Below are 21,438 nucleotides of genomic sequence, written 5' to 3'. Positions count from 1 at the left end.
CTAAAATTCCTGCAAATTCATAAACACTAGCTAAGTACATGTAAGTTGCAACAAAAACACAAAAATTGTATATGGTACTATCAAATACAAACTTAAGGTTTGAAGATATAATATTTTATAGAAGTATCATCGAACGAATATGTTCAGAGTGATACAATTTTTTGAATTCAAATAAGATTTAAAAAAAATATAATTATATGTTTTTTTTTCTAATTTTTATTTATTTTCATCAGTAAACGGGTCCTCTATACGTAATGAGACAGAAATTTTAAAAGACGAGAATAAATAATAAAAATAAATAAATTATTTAAAATTTAGATGTTTTTATTAAATAAGAGAAAAATTAAGAGAAAATGTTACATGAAAACTAACCCAGGTTTTATATAGCAGCTAGCAGCGATTCCCCTATAGACGCTAAAACCGTATACAATGACATAAAAAAAAAAAGTAGAAGAAAACAAAAAATTACAGATTGGCTTATTTGCTGGCTGTCTCGTTCCCTTTCTTCCCTTGCTTCCCGTCGCGTTGTTCAACGTTCAAACCGTCCCTTTGTCGCCCAGTCGCCATTGACGACCACCTCCACCTCCCCCACCCTTAAATTCCTCCTCTCCCCGCGTCCTCCTCCCATTCCACGCCTCATTCCCTCCAGCTTCACCGAATCAGCAACGCGCCTGGAAGATCTCCAAGACACCATCTTTGAATCCCGGAACCGCGTCCAAAAAAAAAAAAAAAAACAAGGGCCGGAGCCAGGAATCCGAGCAACGAGCCTGCGGGTCAAGAAATCCAAGAATTTCCTCGAAGAATCTCGAGGCAAGAGTCCGGTGGGATTAGGGAGTGGGCCGGTCAAGATGGTGAGGCTGCCGTACACGACGGCGCTGACGACGCTGTTCAGCTACGGGCTGCTCTTTGCGTTCGGCCAGCTCAGGGATTTCTTCCGCAAGCTCGTCGACTGGTTCAAGGCCAAGAACGTCAAGGTACACGCGGCGGCCGGCCCAGTTGTGCCTGTCCCCGGCCGGATCCGGGATGTCTCGTCTCGATTTTGGTTGTTTTTTTCCTTGATGGGTGATTTATTCGAGGGTTGCGTTGATGCAGGGGTACGCGCCGATCTGCCTGGGCCTGGAGGATTTCTACGTGCGCCGGCTTTACCTGCGGATCCAGGTGAGGAGTTTTAGGTGGTTCGTGGTTAGATAGATGCATCTGAATTCGTCGGTGAATTCGTTTGTGATTTGGCCATTTGGGAAGTTATTTGTGATGATGATAAGCTGGGCAAAGGCAAATTGTTGGTGTCTTGAGGCATTTTGTTGCATTATCATTAAATGGTTAGATATTCTTATGTTTATGCAGGTATATTTTGCTGCGCACTGCGAAATTAATTACTATATAGGAATTTAGGCACTTGTGGGTTTTCCTCCCTGTTAAGAAAATTAGATTTTTGTTTCTTTGCGAGTAATTTTGGATGTAATTTCTCTAATTTATCTTAGCTTATGTGTCCTGGCTTCAGAGAGATGAGTTTCAGGTAGCTATGCTGCGTGCTTGATTATTTCAGGGCTTTGAATTACATCAGGACCTGACACTAGTGAAGAAATATATTATTAGCACATATTATTTCCGTCCCATAGTGATGTATTTCTGAAATTACCAGTAGCATAATATGTTTTGTGCTCACCATCTTTTTCCTTTTTCTTTTTGCTGTTTGGAAGAAGTTAAGAGCAAAAGAAACAAGTGTCTCTGATAGCTATTTCTTGAATGTTTCTGTGTTTAATGAATGTGGCATAATCCATTCATGCTCTCAACATGCTCATTAGGAATAGTAGATGATTTTAGACAACTGTAAACTAAATGCATTGTACTAGTTAGTCTTCGATTGGATTCTGCGCAAGTATATTTTGTTGACAAGATTGTCCACTTCAGTTTATTCATTGTTGGTTGCATTGGATATTAACCAATCAACATTTGTGGTTTTACAGGACTGCTTTGGCAGACCGATTGCTAGTGCACCAGATTCTTGGTTTGATGTTGTTGAGCGCTACTCAAATGACAATAACAAGACATTACAGTAAGTTTTTATTCCAACATTCTAATCATCTATGTATCGGGGGGGGGGGGGACTCTAGCTTTGGCAACATACTAAAAAAACGAAGGTAGTCAACTTTATCCTTCATGCATTTAGAAAGCTGTCAAATGATCCCTTCTGGCCTATATGTGATTTTGATAAAATAAGGACCAAAATTAATGAAATAAAAATAACGAGTTTTAACTTTGCCTTACACTCTCACTATTTTTTCAGACGGACCTCGAATACCACTAGATGCCTCAACCTAGGATCCTACAACTACCTTGGATTTGCTGCTGCAGATGAGTACTGCACTCCACGTGTTATTGAGTCTCTCAAGAAATACTCACCAAGCACCTGCAGTGTTCGTGTTGATGGAGGTATACCTGCATGCTCATCCTGCTTTTTTACCATTTATTTAAGATCCATAAATATGAAAAATCCTAAATTGATCCCTTCTATCTTGCCAGGCACAACCAAACTTCACACCGAGCTGGAGGAGTTAGCTGCACGCTTTGTTGGAAAGCCTGCAGCTATTCTATTTGGCATGGGTTATGTTACAAACTCCGCTATCATTCCCTGCCTAATTGGAAAGGTTTGTTCAAATTCTTATTGCATCGAGTAACTAAAAGAAGTGCTAAACTGATCTGCAATTTACTTACTTTACGTTTTCATGTCCAGGGGGGGCTGATAATTAGTGACTCACTGAACCATAATTCAATTGTCAATGGCGCAAGAGGATCTGGTGCAACTGTGCGGGTTTTCCAGCATAACTGTAAGCTGCTATACCTTAGAACAATGCAAAGCAATATTCAGTGTTTGTGATCCATGATGACTTATCATTGCCAATGTACTATATGCAGCCCCTGCCCATTTGGAAGATGTCCTGAGAGAGCAGATAGCAGGTGGTCAGCCAAGGACACACAGACCATGGAAGAAGATCATTGTCATTGTTGAGGGTATCTACAGCATGGAAGGGGAGCTGTGCAAACTCCCTGAGATTATAGCTGTCTGCAAGAAATACAAGGTTCGAGGAACTTGCTTCTAATTTCAGTTTTTAGCTTGGCACATAATGAACACTATTTCTTGAATAGTTTCTGATTCTGAATCCATTAGCAAGCTGAACTGAGTGCAGCAAAGAGGATTGATCATATGCATTTACTCCTGATTCTGTCAAACAGGCTTACACATATCTGGATGAGGCCCATAGCATCGGTGCTGTTGGGCAGTCTGGACGAGGTGTTTGTGAGCTCCTAGGGGTTGACCCAGCTGATGTAGATATAATGATGGGTACTTTCACAAAGTCTTTTGGATCATGTGGTGGATATATTGCTGCATCAAAGGTGCGTAAAAGAATAATATTGCTATGTTACTTGTAATTTGGACTGCCTTGAAGATTTGCTAATCCGTCTTGCTTGAACTTTCAGGAGATAATTCAGCACCTGAAGCATAGTTGCCCGGCCCATCTCTATGCTACTTCCATGTCACCGCCAGCAGTGCAACAAGTTATTTCTGCAATTAAAGTGATCCTTGGAGAGGATGGCTCCAACAGAGGTACTAAAGATTGTGTTTTTTCCCTACTTCTTTAGCCCTTTTAAATCTACCGCTATATCCACCATGCCGAGTGTTAGTTTTAATCATTTCTTTCTTTTTTCTTTTTTGCTTCTTATGTCTTGCAGGTGCCCAGAAACTTGCACGCATCCGTGAGAACAGTAATTTCTTCAGGTCCGAGCTCAAGAAGATGGGTTTTGAGGTTCTTGGCGACAATGATTCTCCTGTTATGCCTATAATGTTGTACAATCCGGCTAAGATCCCAGCATTTTCTAGGGAGTGCCTTAGACAAAAGGTTAGTAGACGAGTTTCGTGGAACATTTTAAAGAAATGTTACTCTCCTGTCATGCCCCATTTGCCTTGAAAAATGTAGTATTTGCATGTCGGCCGTCACTACTTGCACCAGTTTCCACATTCCCTATTGCCATGCAACTGACAAACTTCGTTTTAGGTTGCTGTTGTTACTGTGGCATTTCCTGCCACACCTCTCCTTCTTGCAAGAGCACGTATCTGCATTTCTGCTTCACACACCAGGGAGGACCTCATGAAAGCACTTGATGTGAGTTGTTTCTTCACGGGCATATGTACTTCTCTTTGTTCAAGCACACACATAACTAGAGCCCAATTGACATTGTTCTTGTCTTTGCAATCGCTTTCAGGTTATCAGCAGAGTTGGTGATCTTGTGGGCATCAAATACTTCCCCACAGAACCACCAAAGATTGCTGAAGCGGGTCATCACAAGCTGGAGTAAGGATGAACTCTGATTTACCCCATAAACGACTCTAGTTTTTGGAACCCCTAGTGGGGGATTATGAAAAAAATCATTATTGAAACAAGCGCATCTTGAGCAATTTCATAGCGTCAGTTTCATAGCGTCGATTTGGGATTTTGTTGATACATGAGAATCCAGAGTCCATCTTGTTAGCTGACTGTTGTTTGTTGATTGTACAACTATCATTCCAAATGTGTATAGCTGGTCCAAGTTCAGTTGTTTTATTAACCCTTTCTTCTTATCTAATACAAGATAGGTGCAATATAATTTGTCAGATAACATCTCTAGTGATTTTCTGCTGGCAGAGAATTGACAACTCTGAAAGTGTGAAGGCATCTTGCCTTCATGTACCTTTTGGTATTTTGTTAATGTTCTATGACATGTACTAGATGTTTGTTCACATCGCATACAAGCATAGTACAGATGGGAAGACACTTCTCCATATTCCCACTGTCCTATAATTGGATTGCACAAGAAGGATTCCATTATCCTAAATTCCTAAATCATTTTTGGTAAATTTGAAATCTGTGTTGTTACACTTTTATCACTACAAGTGCTACATTTGGTAGCGGGGAAAAAATATTTTTTGTTCTTTAGAACGGTGAGAGATTGTATTCTACCGCAGTAAAGCTTTGTATGTCAACTTGCAAGGGAATGACCGATGTTCCCATTGCAAGAAAAGTAGAGAAATTTCCGAGGACTATATCCTTAATGTAATTTTGTCCAATAAACATACGAAGAACAACTCCCATTAATTTATGTGCTCTCTCTTCTTTTTTTAATTTGTTCTTGTGTTTTGACTTGCATATCGAGTTGGTACCGTGTTGGTCAATTGATTTGGTTTTTTAGATCGTTGGCCAATTGAATTGGTAGAGCTGGACCAATTTCTTCGTTTTCAGTCTCTCAATTGAAACATCGCTCTACTGAACAGTTGAATCTAACACAACATTTCACGTTATACAATCATGGGATCAATCGTCTAATTACTCGATGCAAAGATCAATATTTCCAACAAGAAAATTAATTTTTGTATTTAACATTTTCTATTCATTTTCCAAGTTAGTCTTCCTAATATAGATGGCCCTACAGATATTTTGACATATTCTACTACAATTTAGAAGCCGCATTATGACTGTACGATCTCCAAAGTGGAACTTTGACTTTTAGTTTTATTTAGGGTAAATATAACAAAACCAACAAAATTACATCATTTATTTTTAACTCACAAAACCACATTTTGTTTGGATAAAGTTTCACATGACTACACCTTGTTTTTGCCCCTATTCGCAGAACGACAATTTTTTAACAACGCTATTTATCTATCGACAGAAAAAGTGGGAGAAATTTGTCGAATTTCTTACCGTAGGATCCGCGCCAAGATTCATGCGGTCTTCTTCCCTGGTGACTTCTCCGGTGAGCTCAACTCTTCTTTGACGAGGGCTAGGGTTAGGGTTCAGGTTTTCGGGATTTTGAGGGCTGCCGGCTTATAGGGAGGCTCGGGGAGGCTACCAGCCAGGTAGTGGTGGGGGACAGCCGGTTAGCATGTGGTGGTGGTATGGGTGTCGAGATTGAACGGGTTAGTGGCAGGCGACGGTCGCGGGGCGGTGGCTCCGATGGCGGAGGCACCACCGGAGCCGGGTGGGGTGGCGACGAAGGCGGGGGAGCTCGAATCTGTGGCCAGAGACGGCGAAGAAGAAGTGTGGCGGAGGGGGAGGGGAGGTGGAGAGAGGACGCATGACGGAGGAGGGAGGGGTGGTGGAGGTGGGCGGGTCACGACAGCCCCGAGGACGGCGCCAACGTGGCGGTGGGGTGATGGCACTTGGGGCGAGGACGGAGCGGCAGAAGCGGCGGTGGAGAGGATGGATGGGGTCGGGGAGTCAGGCACTTGGGAGGAGTTAAAGAGGTGAGGGGGATCTGGATCATTGGATTCTGATCCAAGGGCTGAAAATTTAACAGATTTTGCCTCTAAAATCTGTTGTCATATAACTAGACAGACCCATTTTTTATTGCAAAAAAAATTCACAAAGCTCTCAATCATCGTGCATCCGTTGTCTCTGTTTTGTCCCAAGTCTAGCCACCACCAAAACAATGGCGCGCCTCCTCCTCCTTGATAACTCAACTGTCGCCTCCATCCGATAGCCTCTCACCTCCCTCTCTCCCCGTCCACCCCCTCCTGCTTCGCCGCACGGGACAATGCTCGGTTTCTTCCTCCTTGGTCAGCGCATGCACCCAGAGCCCTCCCACCAGAACCAACCATCACTGCAGGGCCCACCCGCCTGCCACTCGTCCTTATTGCCGGCGTCCACATCCTCGTCATGTGGCTCGATCCAGTTGGGCTGCCCCATCCAAGCTAGTTGCCACATGTCAAGTTGGACGCCTGAAGCACGTCATGTTTTTCTTCGAGATGTAGATCGGTGCCCCCGAAGTCTTCGCTAAGTCGCGGCCCGATCCAATCGAAAGATTCACAATTTTATTTAATCTGGTTGCCTTTTTTAACTTATGGGATTCTCTTTGCAGTCCATGGGTGGATTAGGACTCTAACTTTCGCCTACCTAATGTTATAGAGATCGGTGATATTCTAAAAGGGAGAGGAGTGAATTAGGACACTTAAAAACTAATTGGCTTCAAAAGCTTCATTAGATAAGCATATATCGAATTCTATCTAAATATGCTCTAGATTTATCTAGTGTGTATACTCTACCACTCAAAAGAGTTTTGCAATCTATAGTCAATCCTAGCAAACTACTCTAGAAAGATAAATGCGCAAAGATAAATTGCATGTATGTAAATGCGGAAGCGTAAATAAGATAAAGAGAGCAAACCTTGCATAAGAGATTTTTATCTCGTATTATTAATGGTATAAATACCACTCTTAGTCCATATTAGAGCTCCACCAAAGATATAGATTTGGACGGCACCGGTCATGGCTCTTAGCCACCAAAGCTCTTTCTAAATGCTTATTTCATTGTTCTATGAATTTCTTTCGGGTTCCATTTGTACTGTGATATCGCACCTAAAGTAGTTTCTGCTCTCAATTTTGGGAATGAAATACATGCGTACGGGCATTTCTAGTCAAACTAAATTCTACAACAAAAGACATCTCGCAAAGTAAAATGAATAGGCATATCTGAACTAAGTTCCACGTAACTAAATTCTCGCAAACTAATTCATACCAGTGACAAAATATTGCATGAAAAATGTGTCCTGCCGGCACTCATTGTGGATCAAGGCAACAAGCGATATAATGCTAGAAGCTAGAAAGCCTTGCAACTTGTTTGGAATGCAAGAATTCCACTCCAAACCATCCAATTCATGTTGAGAAAACTAAGCAATAAAATATGAAAAAAAATAAAATTAGGGAACAGATATCACCCTCCAAATAGCGTTTCCTCGGTGGAATTACTTTTACATGTAATACCGGAGCTGTAACACTCACTACTATAAAATAGTTCTTATATATCGGCACATCATTGTTGGTAACTTACAAGCCAGCACTAATAGAGTATTACTGTCGATTCATATCAAGAACTAGCACTAAAAGTCCATTAAAAAAGAACCAAAAGTGATAATTAACTATCATTGCTGATCCTTTATATGAACCGGTACTGAAACTTGACTATCACTGACAACTCTACAAACCGGCAGTGATAGTTCGTCAAGTATCACTATCGGTTTGTGTTATGCACTAGAAGTGATAATGGGTATCATTGCCGGTTTATGAACCGGAAGTGATAATAGATGATATCTTATCTTCAAAAAATTTATAATTTTTTTTATAAAGTTGGATGAGAATAAACTTTATATGAAAATTATAGTCCTCAACGAGATTTATCACTTTGTAGTTGAAATTTTTTTCATTTAAAATCATTTAGATGTCTAAATAATTATTTGAAATTTTAGACAGAAAACTAGTTAATGAACAGACCACTGTGGTCGAGGACCCGACGAGAGGGCCCACTAATTGAGTAAACCAATGTCTGTTCGGATAATGGATGACAACTTAACTTAAAAAATTTATAATTTTTTCATATCAAGTTGGATGGAACACACTTTATATGAAAATTATGATCCTCGATGTGATCTATAATTTTGTAGTTGAAAATATTTTAATTTGAGATCATTTAAATGCCCAAATAATCATAACAAAATTTCAGGAAACAACGATAAAAGGAAAATCATATCCTAGCGTTATTACTAGTGCTTCTGTGGTGAGATGGTAAGGACGTATCACGCTATTTTGTGCCAAAAATCGTGTGACTTGTGATTTGCGGCGGCATAGGGGCGGAATTCCTTGTGTGTTTTTTTAATTTTTTATCCAAAAACGTCATATCAGGGACATACTATCATTGTCGGCTGAAGCATTCACATGGCAGTGATAACCCTTTTCACTGTCGGTACCTGGGCCGACAGTGATAGTTGGGGACTATCACTGCCTTGCCCACTTCCGGCTCAAGATCGATATTGAAGGTGGTTTTAGAGTTTGCAATGAAGGCATTTTCTGTAGAAGTGACTTTATCAAGGAACCGAAATTTCCGCATCTATTGCTGCTGTAAGTTAGAAATTTGCACGAGGTGGGAGACATTTTCAAGGTGAAATTGTGACTGATGCTGCCTCGAGACAGCGATTAGTACAAGAGAGAAGTGATAGGTAGAGATAGACTATTAAACCATCCCCAATTGATTCCTGTCAGTGCCTAAAATTCCTTCACGAAGGGATTTTTGTTCCCTTCAGCGTTTCAACGGTTTCTCTTCATAGTTCCCGTCACGAAGGGATTCCTAAGATGATTCCTTGTAGAACGGGATTTTCTCTTTTTTGTCTTCACGAATCCTTTCGAAGTGAACCTGTGAAAGATGAGAGAAAATAAAGAAAATAAGAATAGAGAGGAGAATAAAAAAAATAAAATAAAGAGAATATAGTTAGAGATGGTCCGAGGAGTGGACTAGCCGAGGGGGAGAGGGGCCACCCTTATTGTCACGGAGGGCTCCTGTGTATGCATTGGACCCACTTGTGGGCTAGGCCGTGGGCCGTTGGTGGTGTCTAATCGTGTGACCAAGCAAGCAGACAGCAGCAGTGCTGACCATAGATGACAGACAGCAGCAGTGCTGACCATAGTTAGGATTGGAGTTAGAGTGACATTTGTGTGTTTGTGAGCTGATTTGTGGATTGGTAATTAGGTTTGTAACAATTGGTATTCAGAGTCTTCAATCCGTGGGATTTCTAGCACTGAGATGGCTACAAAGAAGATTTGGTTCAGTGTGTGCAATTAACAGATGGTTGAGTGGAAGGGAGATGACTCAAAGAGTGGTGCCTTCAACCTGTTCGATGAAATGCCTGTTCAGGGCAGCCAGCTCATAATGGCTCCAAATCGTGTCCTCAAGGTTGTGATTCACCATGCTCACTACTCAATTACCGAGGTAGTGCTACATCAAGTGTTTGACCCATATGGTGTTGTGAAGGCCATGAAAGTTTCACAAGCAACATAATGGTGACAGCTGTGGTTATGTATGCTTCACACCATGAAGCCGAGCAAGCTTTGGAGATGTTGAATGGCCGCAATGTCTATGATGGTTGTTGTCGGCTTCACAGCAAGTTTGCACCTACAGAAGGTCTAAAAATGGGTTTTGAGCACCACATATTCGACAAAATGGAAAGCCATCATAAGGAGTGTTCGGGAGGCGTTGTCTGCATCACTGTGAGCTGTGTATTGTATCCGACAGATCTTTGGTTCTTATGGCGTGGATAGGATGCTTGTGTTCCAGATAAGCACACATGTAGAGGCATGGGTCAAGTTCCAGTCAGAACAGGAGGCAGTCCAAGCTCGGGATGCCTTGCATGGACGCTGCATCTACGACGGGTGTTGCGTGCTGGACGTCCGGTGTGTGGCGCCTACCCCTGTTCACAGTGCCATGATGACGTGCACAACATGGTCGACGCTAACACCAAGCCACAACACCGACGCGCTGAAGGCTGCGACCACCGCAGTTGTGGCGTCGCTCACTACCTCAAACACCTCTATGGCAGTGAGCACTCCTTCTGCCGTCACCGGAGCTCGAGGAGCCTTGCGTGATGAGCACGAGGAACCAGCTACTAAGGTGATGCCAGAGGAGCCACTGGTTACCACAGAGTTGGTGCGCGACCTCTCGGAGGACTCCGCGGAGCACACGTTGTCTGGAGAGGGGCTGCATGCCGAGATTGATCCCTGAATACTCGGCGCCAACCACTTCAACGTTAGTGCTAGCCACAATGTTCGAGTCAATGTTCCTCTAGGCTACAACATCACCAAGCCAGACACAATGATCACTGCTGCAGATGGTCTGGGTGAAGAGTTTGCTTGTGCTCCTCTCCTTACTCTATACAATGACCAGAAGGTGTTCGAGGAATTGTTCGACAAGAGCACTATGGAACTGTGGCAGCCGTTGTATGAGTCTGAAAACTGGAATCCGTGGCCGCCCCCTCACCACGCCAAAGGCTCGAATTGCAAAGCAAAACAGTGGCCAAAACCATGGCCATCCTTCTGGTGTTATTGGAGTGCAGTGTCACTAGAGGAAGGATTTATGGAATGGGTAGTTACAAAATGGAATGCACAAGAAGACCCACATTTCTTATTGTATCCTACTGCAGAGAAAGAAAAATAAGAGCTGGCGCAAGGATTGGACTTACAACCAGGGCCACCACCTCACAAAAAGGTAACCATGTTTCAATTTGATGAAGTGGTGTGTACTGCTGGTGATTTGGGGGGTTCACAGACCAACACTCTCTTGGAAAAGTGGGATGATCATTTTGTTATCTCAATAACTGCAAGCATAATTGGTTATGCTGACGATAAACACATAATAGATCTTGTCCGTAGGAGCATTTGGCAATTGATCAATGGCCTAAAGCTACAATTTCTAGGACTGAGGCAACAGAGTGGAAATTCTCTTGCAAAAAGGCATCAACATTTCCAGCAAGTACTGCAATACTATCTATTCTGTGGTGAAGTGTTGTATATCCTTTTTAGAGCATGTAAGCTTGATTGCAACATTTGGGCTATTGCACAACTGCTCGAATCATTGGGTGAGTTGTTTCACCGTTCAATTCAATCAGATGGAGAACTTGCAATATCGTGTTTGGAACAATTTCAGCAACTTTTGGCTGCAGATAACCACTTGAAGGAAGCACTAGTAAGAGATGGTTGGGAAAATGTGTGGAAAAGGGAGATGGCAGTAGGGGTTCTTTGGATTGAATTTGTCATGCAAGGGTTTACTCATTGTGAAGTCTCCACACAGGACGAAACAACGCTGTTTCGTTCTTCCTGTTGCTCTTGTCAGGTTATGTATCCTTCAGAATTATGGCCACCATGTTGAACTAATCAACTACAACAGCTGAGAATCGATATCACCATTCTCAGTGTTGGTCACCAGCAAAGGAGAACACATGATTATAGATCCTGGATCTGGTGAGGCGTGGTGTTGAGGATGGTGGATTAGCGTTTGACCTTGAGAAGATGCAAACACCATGGGATCCTGGTGGTCTAAAGCTTGGCAACAACAAGAGTTCTGGTTCTCTCAGTTCATGGCTTCGGCTTGAGGGCAAGCCGATTCTCAAGGAGGGAGAATGTCACGGAGGGCTCCTGGTGTATGCATTGGACCCACTTGTGGGCTGGGCCGTGGGTTGCTGGTGGTGTCTAACCGTGTGACCAAGCAAGCAGACAGCAGCGGTGCTGACCATCGACGAACAGAATAAGCAATGGCCTCATCTTCCTCCCCCGTGCTGCCTCCTCCCCAATCCTGATTCTTCTAATCCCCATCCTGTACTTCTTCCCAGTCTAATGCTGCTCCCATCCTAGGTTCTGTTTCACTCATTTGTATCCCCAATCACTTGTAGTTAGGATTGGAGTTGGAGAAAGCTGATTTGTGGATTGGTAATCGGGTTGTAAAACTTATGTAAGAAATTTCCGACCCTTCCCCTTGTAGATTCCATCTCCCCATCGCCTTCTCCGATCCGATTGATCGATCATGGTGCGTCGCGTTTCCTATTTTCGTTGATTTTTTTATTTTTGGGTTTTTCCGTTCCTTTTCTTTTCTTCTTTTGAGCGGGGGGATTTTTCTCGGTGCGATCAGAGGCGAAAGCGGTGATCTTTGCGCGGTTGGCCCTGTTGATGTCACTCCCGAAGCTGAAATTTTTGTTCTTTTCTGGTAGTGGTTTGATATGTCGTTCCTTAGGATCGTTTCTCTTCATGTAGCATTAGGGCTTGGTTTTTGAGTCATAATAATGGATATATTTCGATCTTCTGATTTTGGGGAGATCGGTTGGAAAATAAGGCATATTTAGGTTTAATTTAATCCATAAATAATTGATGAGTAGAAATTAATAAACTGATATGATCATATTATAAGATTATAATCTAGATACGTGTACGAAAGCATAATATATGACTAAATCTACTATACTCAAAATTAGGAATTGTAGGAAATAAAATACGAGTAACATAGTTTTTACGTATTGGTCATGTGTTGTGGAGGTTACTGAAGATGTTGGTTGTATTGTGTTGACGACACAATTGATCCTATTGATGACGTGTTGAATTTGTTGATGATGAGAGCGGGCAGTAGTGCAACAAGTTATGTCTACAATTAAAGTGATCCTTGGAGAGGATGGCTCCAACAGAGGTACTAAAGATCGGGGTTTTTTTCCCTACTTCTTTAGCCCTTTTAAATCTACCGCTATATCCACCATGCCGAGTGTTAATTTTAATTATTTCTTTTTTCTTTTTTCTTCTTATGTCTTGCAGGTGCCCAGAAACTTGCACGCATCTGTGAGAACAGTAATTTCTTCAGGTCCGAGCTCAAGAAAATGGTTTTGAGGCTCTTGGCGACAATTATTCTCCTGTTATGCCCATAATGCTGTACAATCCGGTTAATGCATTTTCTAGGGAGTGCCTTAGACAAAAGGTTAGTAGACGAGTTTTTTGGAATATTTTAAAGAAATGTTAGGCCATGTTCAGCAGCTACTTTAAATTTTTATCCTCAAAACATTATTACAGCATCCTCTATTACTATTACAGTATCCCTTATTTTTTCATCTCCAACAACTACCTTATTTTCTACCTTCTACTCCCTTTTTCTCCCTCCGGATCCGTGGTCAGCTTCTGTGAACAGTGCTGATACAGTATTGCTACAGTACAGCACTGTTTTCTGCCTCCGGGCCTATGGGCAGCCTGTGAGCAGTGTGCTACAGTGTTACGGGTGCTACAGTAGTTCCGCAGATTTGCTGATCCGTTTTCTCTCTCCACAGTACTGTAGCGACACTGTAGCAGCCTTTCCGCCTCTGCTGGAGATGGCCCATTTGCCTCCAAAAATGTAGTATTTGCATGTCGGTCGTCACTACTTGCACCAGTTTCCACATCCCCTATTGCCGTGCAACTGACAAACTTCGTTTTAGGTTGCTGTTGTTACTGTGCATTTCCTGCCACACTTCTCCTTGCAAGAGCACGTATCTGCATTTCTGCTTCACACACCAGGGAGGACCTCATGAAAGCACTTGATGTGAGTTGTTTCTTCACGGGCATATGTGCTTCTCTTTGTTCAAGCACACATAACTAGAGCCCAAATGACATTGTTCTTGTCTTTGCAATCACTTTCAGGTTATCAGCAGAGTTGGTGATCTTGTGGGCATCAAATACTTCCCCACACAACCACCAAAGATTGCTGAAGCGGGTCATGACAAGCTGGAGTAAGGATGAACTCTGATTTACCCCACAAACAACTCTAGTTTTTGGAACCCGTAGTGGGGGATTATGAAAAAATCATTATAGAAACAAAGCGCATCTTGAGCAGTTTCATAGCGTCGATTTGGGATTTCGTTGATACATGAGAATCCAGAGTCCATCTTGTTAGCTGACTATTGTTTGTTGATTGTACAATTATCATTCTAAATGTGTATAGCCAGTCCAAGTTCAGTTGTTCTATTGTCACTACTGTAAAATACCCCTTCACTGCCGGGTCATAAAGGGGTCTGGAGACCGGCAGTAAAGGGGTTATCACTGCCGGCTGAAGGCTTCAGTCGACAGTGATAGTCAACTATCACTGCCAGTTGAAGGCGCCGAATCGATCTTTTTGGGGCTGAAAAAATTGAAAAAAAAAAATTAACCCGAGGAACCCCACGTCCACGCAAATCACAAGTCATGCGATTTTCGCACGAACTACACGCGCGTGCGGTTCGTGGTACTCAAACTCGGAACCTCTCAGCTTGCGCAATTTGTACTTACCATCCCACCACAGAAGTACTAGTGATACCATTAGCATATGCAATCCTTTTGACATCTTCTTTCTGAAACTTTAAATGATTATTTGGCTATCTAAATGATGTAAAATGAAAAAGTTTTCAATTACAAAGTTGTACATATCGTCGAGGGCTATATTTTTTATATAAAGTTTGTCCCCATCCAACTTCGTATGAAAAAATTATGAATTTTTTAAAATAAACAGTCATCCACTGTCACTGTCGGCTCTCGTCGAGCATCACTACCGGTTGGTGGCTAGAGCCAGCAGTGATAGTCAAGGTTTCACTACCGGCTCATAACACGAACCGACAGTGATACTATCACTGCTGGCTCGTGGCTAGAGCCGACAGTGATAGTGGATTTTCACTGTCGGTTCTTTTCGAATGGCCTTTTAGTGCCAGTCCATGATATGAACCGGCAATGATATTCTATCACTGTCGGCTCTTAAGAAACCGGCAGCGATGAGCTAGTATATAAGACTATTTCTGTAGTAGTGTGTTAACCCTTTATTCTTATGTAATACAAGATAGGTGCAATACAATTTATCAGATTTTCTGCTGGCAGAGAATTGACAACTCTGAAAGTCTGAAGGCATCTTGCCTTCATGTACTTTTTGTTATTTTGTTAATGTTCTATGACATGTACTAGATGTTTGTTCATATCGCATACAAGCATAGTGCAGATGGGATGACACTTCCGATATTCCCACTATCTTATAATGGGATTGCACAAGAAAGGATTCCGTTATCCTAAATTCCTAAATCATTTTTGTTAAATTTGAAATCTGTGTTGTTACATTTTTATCACTACAAGTGCTACATTTGGTTGCCGGGAAAAATATTTTTTTGTTCTTTAGAACGGTGAGAAATTGTATTCTACCGCAGTAAAGCTTTGTATGTCAACTTGCAAGGGAATGACCGGTGTTCCCAATGCAAGAAAAGTAGAGAAATTTAGGAGGATTATAACCTGATGTAATTTTGTCCAATTAATGTACGAAGAACAACTCCCATTAATTTCTCTGCAGTTTTTTTTTAATTTGTTCTTGTGTTTTGACTTGCATATCAGTTGGTACCATGTTGGTCAATTGATTTCGTTTTTTTATATCGTTGGTCAATTGAATTGGTAGAGCTGGATCAACTTCCTCGTTTTCAGTCTCATTTCCTAGGGTCGCTTTGGTGCTCGATTGAAACATGGCTCTACTGAACAGTTGAATCTAACACAACATTTCACGTTATACAATCATGGGATCCATCGTCTAATTACTCGATGCGAAGCTCAATATTTCCAACAAGAAAATTAATTTTTGTATTTGACATTTTCTGTTCATTTTCCAAGTTAGTCTCCCTAATATAGATGGCGCTACATATATTTTGACATATTCTACTACAATTTAGAAGCCGCATTATGACTGTACCATCTCCAAAGTGGAACTTGACTTTTAGTTTTATTTAGGGTAGATATACAAAAACCAACAAAACTACGCCTTTTGTTTTTAACTCACAAAACCACATTTTGTTTGGATAAAGTTTCACGTGATCGACTACACCTTGATTTTGCCCCTATTCGCAGAACAATAATTTTTTATTGCAACAAAAAATCACAAAGCTCTCGATCCTTGTGCGTCCGTCTCCATTTTGTTCCAAAACAATGGCGCGCCTCCTCCTCGATGCCTCAACTGCCGCCTCCATCTGATAGCCTCTCACCTCCCCACTCCCGCTGCGTCGCACGGGACAATGCTCGGTTCCTTCCTCCTTGGTCAGCGCGTGCACCTGGTGCCCTCCCACCGGAACCAACCACCACTGCAGGGGTGACCCGCTCACCACTCGCCCTCATTGCCGGCATCCACATCCTTGCCGTGTGGCTCGATCCACCCCGTCCAAGCTGGCCACCACAGGTCAAGTTGGATGCCTGAAGCAGTCATGTTCTTCTTCGGGACACAAACCGGTGCCGCCGAGGGCTTCGCCATCCAAAGATTTGTAAGTTTTTTTTTTTATCTGGCTGCCATTTTTTACTCGATGCAATTCTCTTTGCAGTCCATGGGTGGATTAGGACTCTAACTTCCGCCTACCTAATCTCGGACGACAAAATGTGTATGTCGACGGCGTGCCTTGATGTCCTTGGGTTGGCAAATGCAGATGCCCATCGGCAGGATCGTGATTGAATCAGTTGATCAGCCCATGATGGCATTTTCATGTGCTCTGTCGAGCTCGCTTGCGCGTCCACTTTGTGGGCACACTGGCTCCCATGACCACATGTGAACCCAACTGAAATGGAGTTCTTTAAGACTTTAACTGGTAGGCTAATCATTACCTACAATTTTGTTGCTATTCTTGTTTCTGTTCTGATATTCTAACTGAAATCTGTCGCATTCAAGCCTTCATCAGCACTGTAAGCGCAGAGAGAGAGCAATAGACTTGCCATTTGGTGTAATTCACTACTAAAAAAAGGCATATCGATGCCGGTTGAAAAATAACTTTACTACTGGTTTTTTCATTGAAACTAATTATTTGGTACTGATAGTCACTGATTATCGGTGCCGGGTCTGGAACCGGCACAATAACTCAACATCAATGTAGGTTCGAGCCACGAACTAGCACTGATGGTATTTTTGCAAAACAAAAGAAAAGAAAAGGACGACCCGCGGGCGCCGTGCCGTCGCACCCGCTCGTCACCACAGCCGCTTTGCCACGCACGCCTTGCAGAGAAAAATGTGGCCGCACGAAGGCTACATATGTGGTGTTTTGTAGTAGTGGGTGGAGGTGGGCAGGGCGCGCCAACACCGGGGATGGCGCTAGCAAGGCGGCGGGGTGGCGGCGCGCGGGGCGGGGCCGGAGCGGCAGAAGCAGCGGTGGGGAGGAGTGGATGAGGTCGGGGAGTCAGACGCTCTGGAGGAGTTAAAGAGGTGAAGAGTATCTGAATCGTTAGATTCTGATATAAGGGCTGAAAATTCGATAGATTTTGCCTCCTAAAATCTGTTGTCATATAATTAGACAGTCCCATTTTTTATTGCAACAAAAATTCACAAAGCTCTCAATCGTCGTGCATCCGCCGTCTCCGTTTTGTCCCAGTCCGGCCACCACCAAAACAATTGTGCTCCTCCTCCTTGATAACTCAACTGTCACCTCTATCTGACAGCCTCTCACCTCCCCCTCTCCCCATCCACCCCTTCCCACTTCGCCGCATGGGACAATGCTCGGTTTCTTCCTCCTTGGTTGGTGTGTGCACCCGGAGCCCTTCCATCGGAACCAACCACCACTGCGGGGGTGACCCGCTTGCCACTCGCCCTCATTGCTGGCGTCCACATCCTCGTCGTGTGGCTTCATCCGGTTGGGCCGCCCTATCCAAACTGACCACCGCAGGTCAATTTGGATGCCTGAAGTGCGCCATGTTCTTCTTCGGGGCCAGATGGCGCCCCCAGGGGCTCCGCCAAGTCACGGCCCGATCCAATCCAAAGATTCGCAAGTTTTTTTTTTATCTGCGTGCCTTTTTTACTCGATGCGGTTCTCTTTGCAGTCCATGGGTGGATTAGGACTCTAACTTCCGCCTACGTAATGTTGGACAAAATGTGTATGTCGATGGCGTGACTTGATGTCCTTGGGTTGATGCAAATGCAGATGCCTATCGGCAGGATCCTGATTGAATGAGTTGATCAGCCCATGATGGCATTTTCATGTGCTATGTCGAGCTCGCTCGCGCGTCCACTTTGCGGACACACTGGCTCCCATGACCACATGTGAACCCAACTGAAATGGAGTTCTTTAAGACTTTAACTGGTAAGCTAATCATTACCTACAATTTTGTTGCTATTCTTGTTTCTGTTCTGATATTCTAACTGAAATCTGTCGCATTCAAGCCTTCACCACCACTGTAAGCGTAGAGAGAGAGAGCAATAGACTTGCCATTTGTGTAATTGCTCCATCACAATATAGATTTTGCATCAGCTGGCTTGCTAGAAGATTGTTCATCTTTATAACCTCTGGGTGCACTATCACAGAACACCATATATGTAACGTTCCATTAATATTGGTTCAACAGTAACCGGTATTGTTGACGTATTAGTGTCGGTTCTTAAACTCCCATGTGCGAACAACCACTGAGGAGTTAAGAACCGATACTGATAGACACTATCAGTGCCAGTTCGATATAACAACCGGCACTGATGGGGTGCTACAGTATAAAGCCCACTTTCTCCCCCAAGCGCGACCAGAGCCCCCAAGTGTGACCAGAGCCGCCGCAAGCCAACGCCGATCACCATTTTTGCTATCTCTACGGTTGAAGGATTTAAGATTTGGAGAAGTCAAGTGCTCTAAGGTTAATAAGATTATCTATATTTATTTTTTAGATATATTTACTTGGTAGAATGCTTTAGGGTTGATGGTTGGTGCTTGTTCTATGGTTATGGATTTAGAAATGCAATTGAGATCTAATTTAGGGAACATTTGCAACTTTGTTATGGTTGGATATATAGAGATGATCTATATTTGATTCTTAGTTGGATTTAGTTGCTATATTGCTCTAGATTTGAACTTAGGTGGTTGTTTTTTAGTGTTGAATTTTGCAATAAGCAATAGCTAAAATATGATATAAATTAGAGAATGATCACTATTTTATCATTGTAGATAATTTAAGGAGTAGATTAATAGTCACATGTAAATAGATGTACATTAAAATCTATGGACAATTACAAATTTGTCACTACTTATAATTATTGCCATTAAAAAATTATAAAAATACCAATAGAACTATCATTCGAGTGGTATCCTTGCAAAGAATAAAACATCAGGGAGGTATTTTCAAATACCCCTAAAATCCAGCTCTAATTTTCTAGTATGTGGTTTGTGTATATTTTTAAAGTCTTGAATTTAAATAATAATCCAGTGGATTTTCTCTGTTCATTAATCAACGTAGTGAATTTAACACAATTAATAGAATATTATGTTGTAGGAATGGCGCGTCCACCCACGGGTCGCAATTGGACATGGCAGCCTTTGAAAGGAGAGTCCCCTGACCAGGCCCAAGTACCGGAAGGAGATGGGCCCTCAAGTAGAGACCAATCAGGAGAGATAATTCAATAAATTTGTTCTAGATTTTGAAATGTTTAATGATTATAGGTCGAATGTGTTTAATTATAATGATTTAAATATGGATCGGTCATGGATGCACAAGGATTGAGGGCCAGAGTTCTTTGTTGGTATTGGGGATTTTCTAAGGGCTGCCGCAGTGTACAAGAAGCTAAAAAGAAAGCGTGTCGATCACTATATATGTTGTCCATATTTCAACTGCAAGAACAAGAAGCAGTTTTCGAACATAGAGTAGATCTGTACACACTTGATTCGCAGGGGTTTCAAGGTGGCTATACCTGTTGGACTGAGCATGGTGAATTTGAAGATGTTGGGCGTCAATGGCAACCAACAGTCGAAGAAGACATAAGCAACGATATGACGGCTAACGAAGACTTTGATATGTCGGTATTTGAAAATACTTTTGTCGAGAAAGATGGAGGGGACAATTTTGTAGGCAACAATGAAGTCGGCTTAGAGCAAATATTGCGTGATGGGGAGGGGGGCTTCACCAGTGAAAGACAACATCAAAAGTTCCAGCGTATGGTAGAGGACTCTAAAATACCAGTTTACCCGAACTGTAAAGATGAGCACAGCAAGTTGCATGTAGTGCTAACACTGATGCAAATGAAGCTAGCAATGGTTGTGCCGATAAGGGCTTCAATGAATTGTTAGAATTCTTGAGGGGATTGCTTCCAAGGGGGAATGTGTTGCCCGAAAATACATATCGTGCCAAGCAGGTTGTCTGCCCGTTGGGATTGGAAGTAGAGAAAACACATGCATGTGAAAACGACTGCATGTTGTTTCGCGGCGAGGATGCAGACTAGGAAGCATGTCGCGTTTGGAACGCACCACGATACAAGCGCAACATTGATGATATCGAGAGCGATGGCGTGAGGGTGAAGAGAAGGATGAAAAGACCCCCCACCCGTTAAGGTGGTTTGGTATTTCCCGATAATCCCCCGTTTGAAGCGATTGTTTGCTAACAGAGCGAATGCCGAGTTGATGCGATGGCACGCCGAACAGCGCAAGAAAGATGGAATTCTTAGATACCCTACTGATGGCATGCGATGGAGGAGATTCGATTCAAAATATAAGAAATTTAGAAATGAAGTGAGGAATATAAGGTTCGGGTTGAGTACGGATGGGATGAATCCTTTCGACAACACATGAAGTACTCATAGCACTTGGCCTATGACTCTCTGTATCTACAACTTTCCACCTTAGATGTGCATGAAGTGGAAGTACCTTATGATACCTTTGTTGATTAGTGGGCTGAATCAACCAGGCAACGATATCGATGTGTACCTTAAACCACTGGTTAAAGATCTTCTTATATTGTGGAAAGATGGCGTACAGGTATGGGATGAGTACAGATGTGAGAATTTCACCCTGCGCGCAATGCTGTTTGTAACGATCTCAGATTGGTCTGCTCTTGGTAACCTATCAGGGCAGACTGTAAAAGGGTACAATGGATGTGTTCAGTGCTTCGAGGAAACAGGGGGGGCGGTGGCTGACGAACAGCTGGAAAATGATCTTCATGGGTCACCGTAGGTTCCTTCATCCATCACCCATACCACAAGAATAAAAGAGCTTTTGACGGAACAGTGGAGCATTGACAAGCTCTGAAGATTCGCACTGGGGAACAGATATTTAAGACAGTAAAGGCACTTAGAGTTGTACTTGGAAAGGGGACAGGAAGTACAAAAATCTCAGCTGGGCAACATGCTCTTACGT

At 42.7% G+C, this 21,438-nt stretch overlaps 1 protein-coding gene across 1 annotated transcript; it reads left to right on the top strand.

The window, feature by feature from the left end:
* The first annotated feature begins 497 nt into the window (after window positions 1-497).
* LOC133886878 (long chain base biosynthesis protein 2a-like) lies at window positions 498-4,656 on the top strand. Its single transcript, XM_062326779.1, has 12 exons — window positions 498-974; window positions 1,093-1,158; window positions 1,968-2,056; window positions 2,288-2,433; window positions 2,524-2,648; window positions 2,735-2,828; window positions 2,917-3,080; window positions 3,235-3,396; window positions 3,481-3,607; window positions 3,733-3,899; window positions 4,056-4,163; window positions 4,264-4,656. Exons 1-12 carry the CDS (start codon window positions 849-851, stop codon window positions 4,354-4,356), a joined length of 1,467 nt encoding a protein of 488 aa, XP_062182763.1. The 5' UTR covers window positions 498-848; the 3' UTR covers window positions 4,357-4,656.
* Window positions 4,657-21,438: the final 16,782 nt, after the last annotated feature.

The sequence above is a fragment of the Phragmites australis genome, chromosome 12 (genome assembly GCF_958298935.1).
Source record: "Phragmites australis chromosome 12, lpPhrAust1.1, whole genome shotgun sequence".
In the NCBI taxonomy this organism is placed as follows: Eukaryota; Viridiplantae; Streptophyta; class Magnoliopsida; order Poales; family Poaceae; genus Phragmites; species Phragmites australis.
This window is presented reverse-complemented; position numbering and strand designations above follow the sequence as displayed.

What these genes read in the sequence shown, in the direction of transcription:
- LOC133886878 (XM_062326779.1), top strand. Translation starts at nt 849, where the DNA reads ATGGTGAGGCTGCCGTACACGACGGCGCTGACGACGCTGTTCAGCTAC. An exon ending in AGAGGATGGCTCCAACAGAG is followed by an intron (nt 3,608 to 3,732) that starts GTACTAAAGATT and finishes TATGTCTTGCAG; the next exon opens with GTGCCCAGAAACTTGCACGC. An exon ending in GGGAGTGCCTTAGACAAAAG is followed by an intron (nt 3,900 to 4,055) that starts GTTAGTAGACGA and finishes ACTTCGTTTTAG; the next exon opens with GTTGCTGTTGTTACTGTGGC.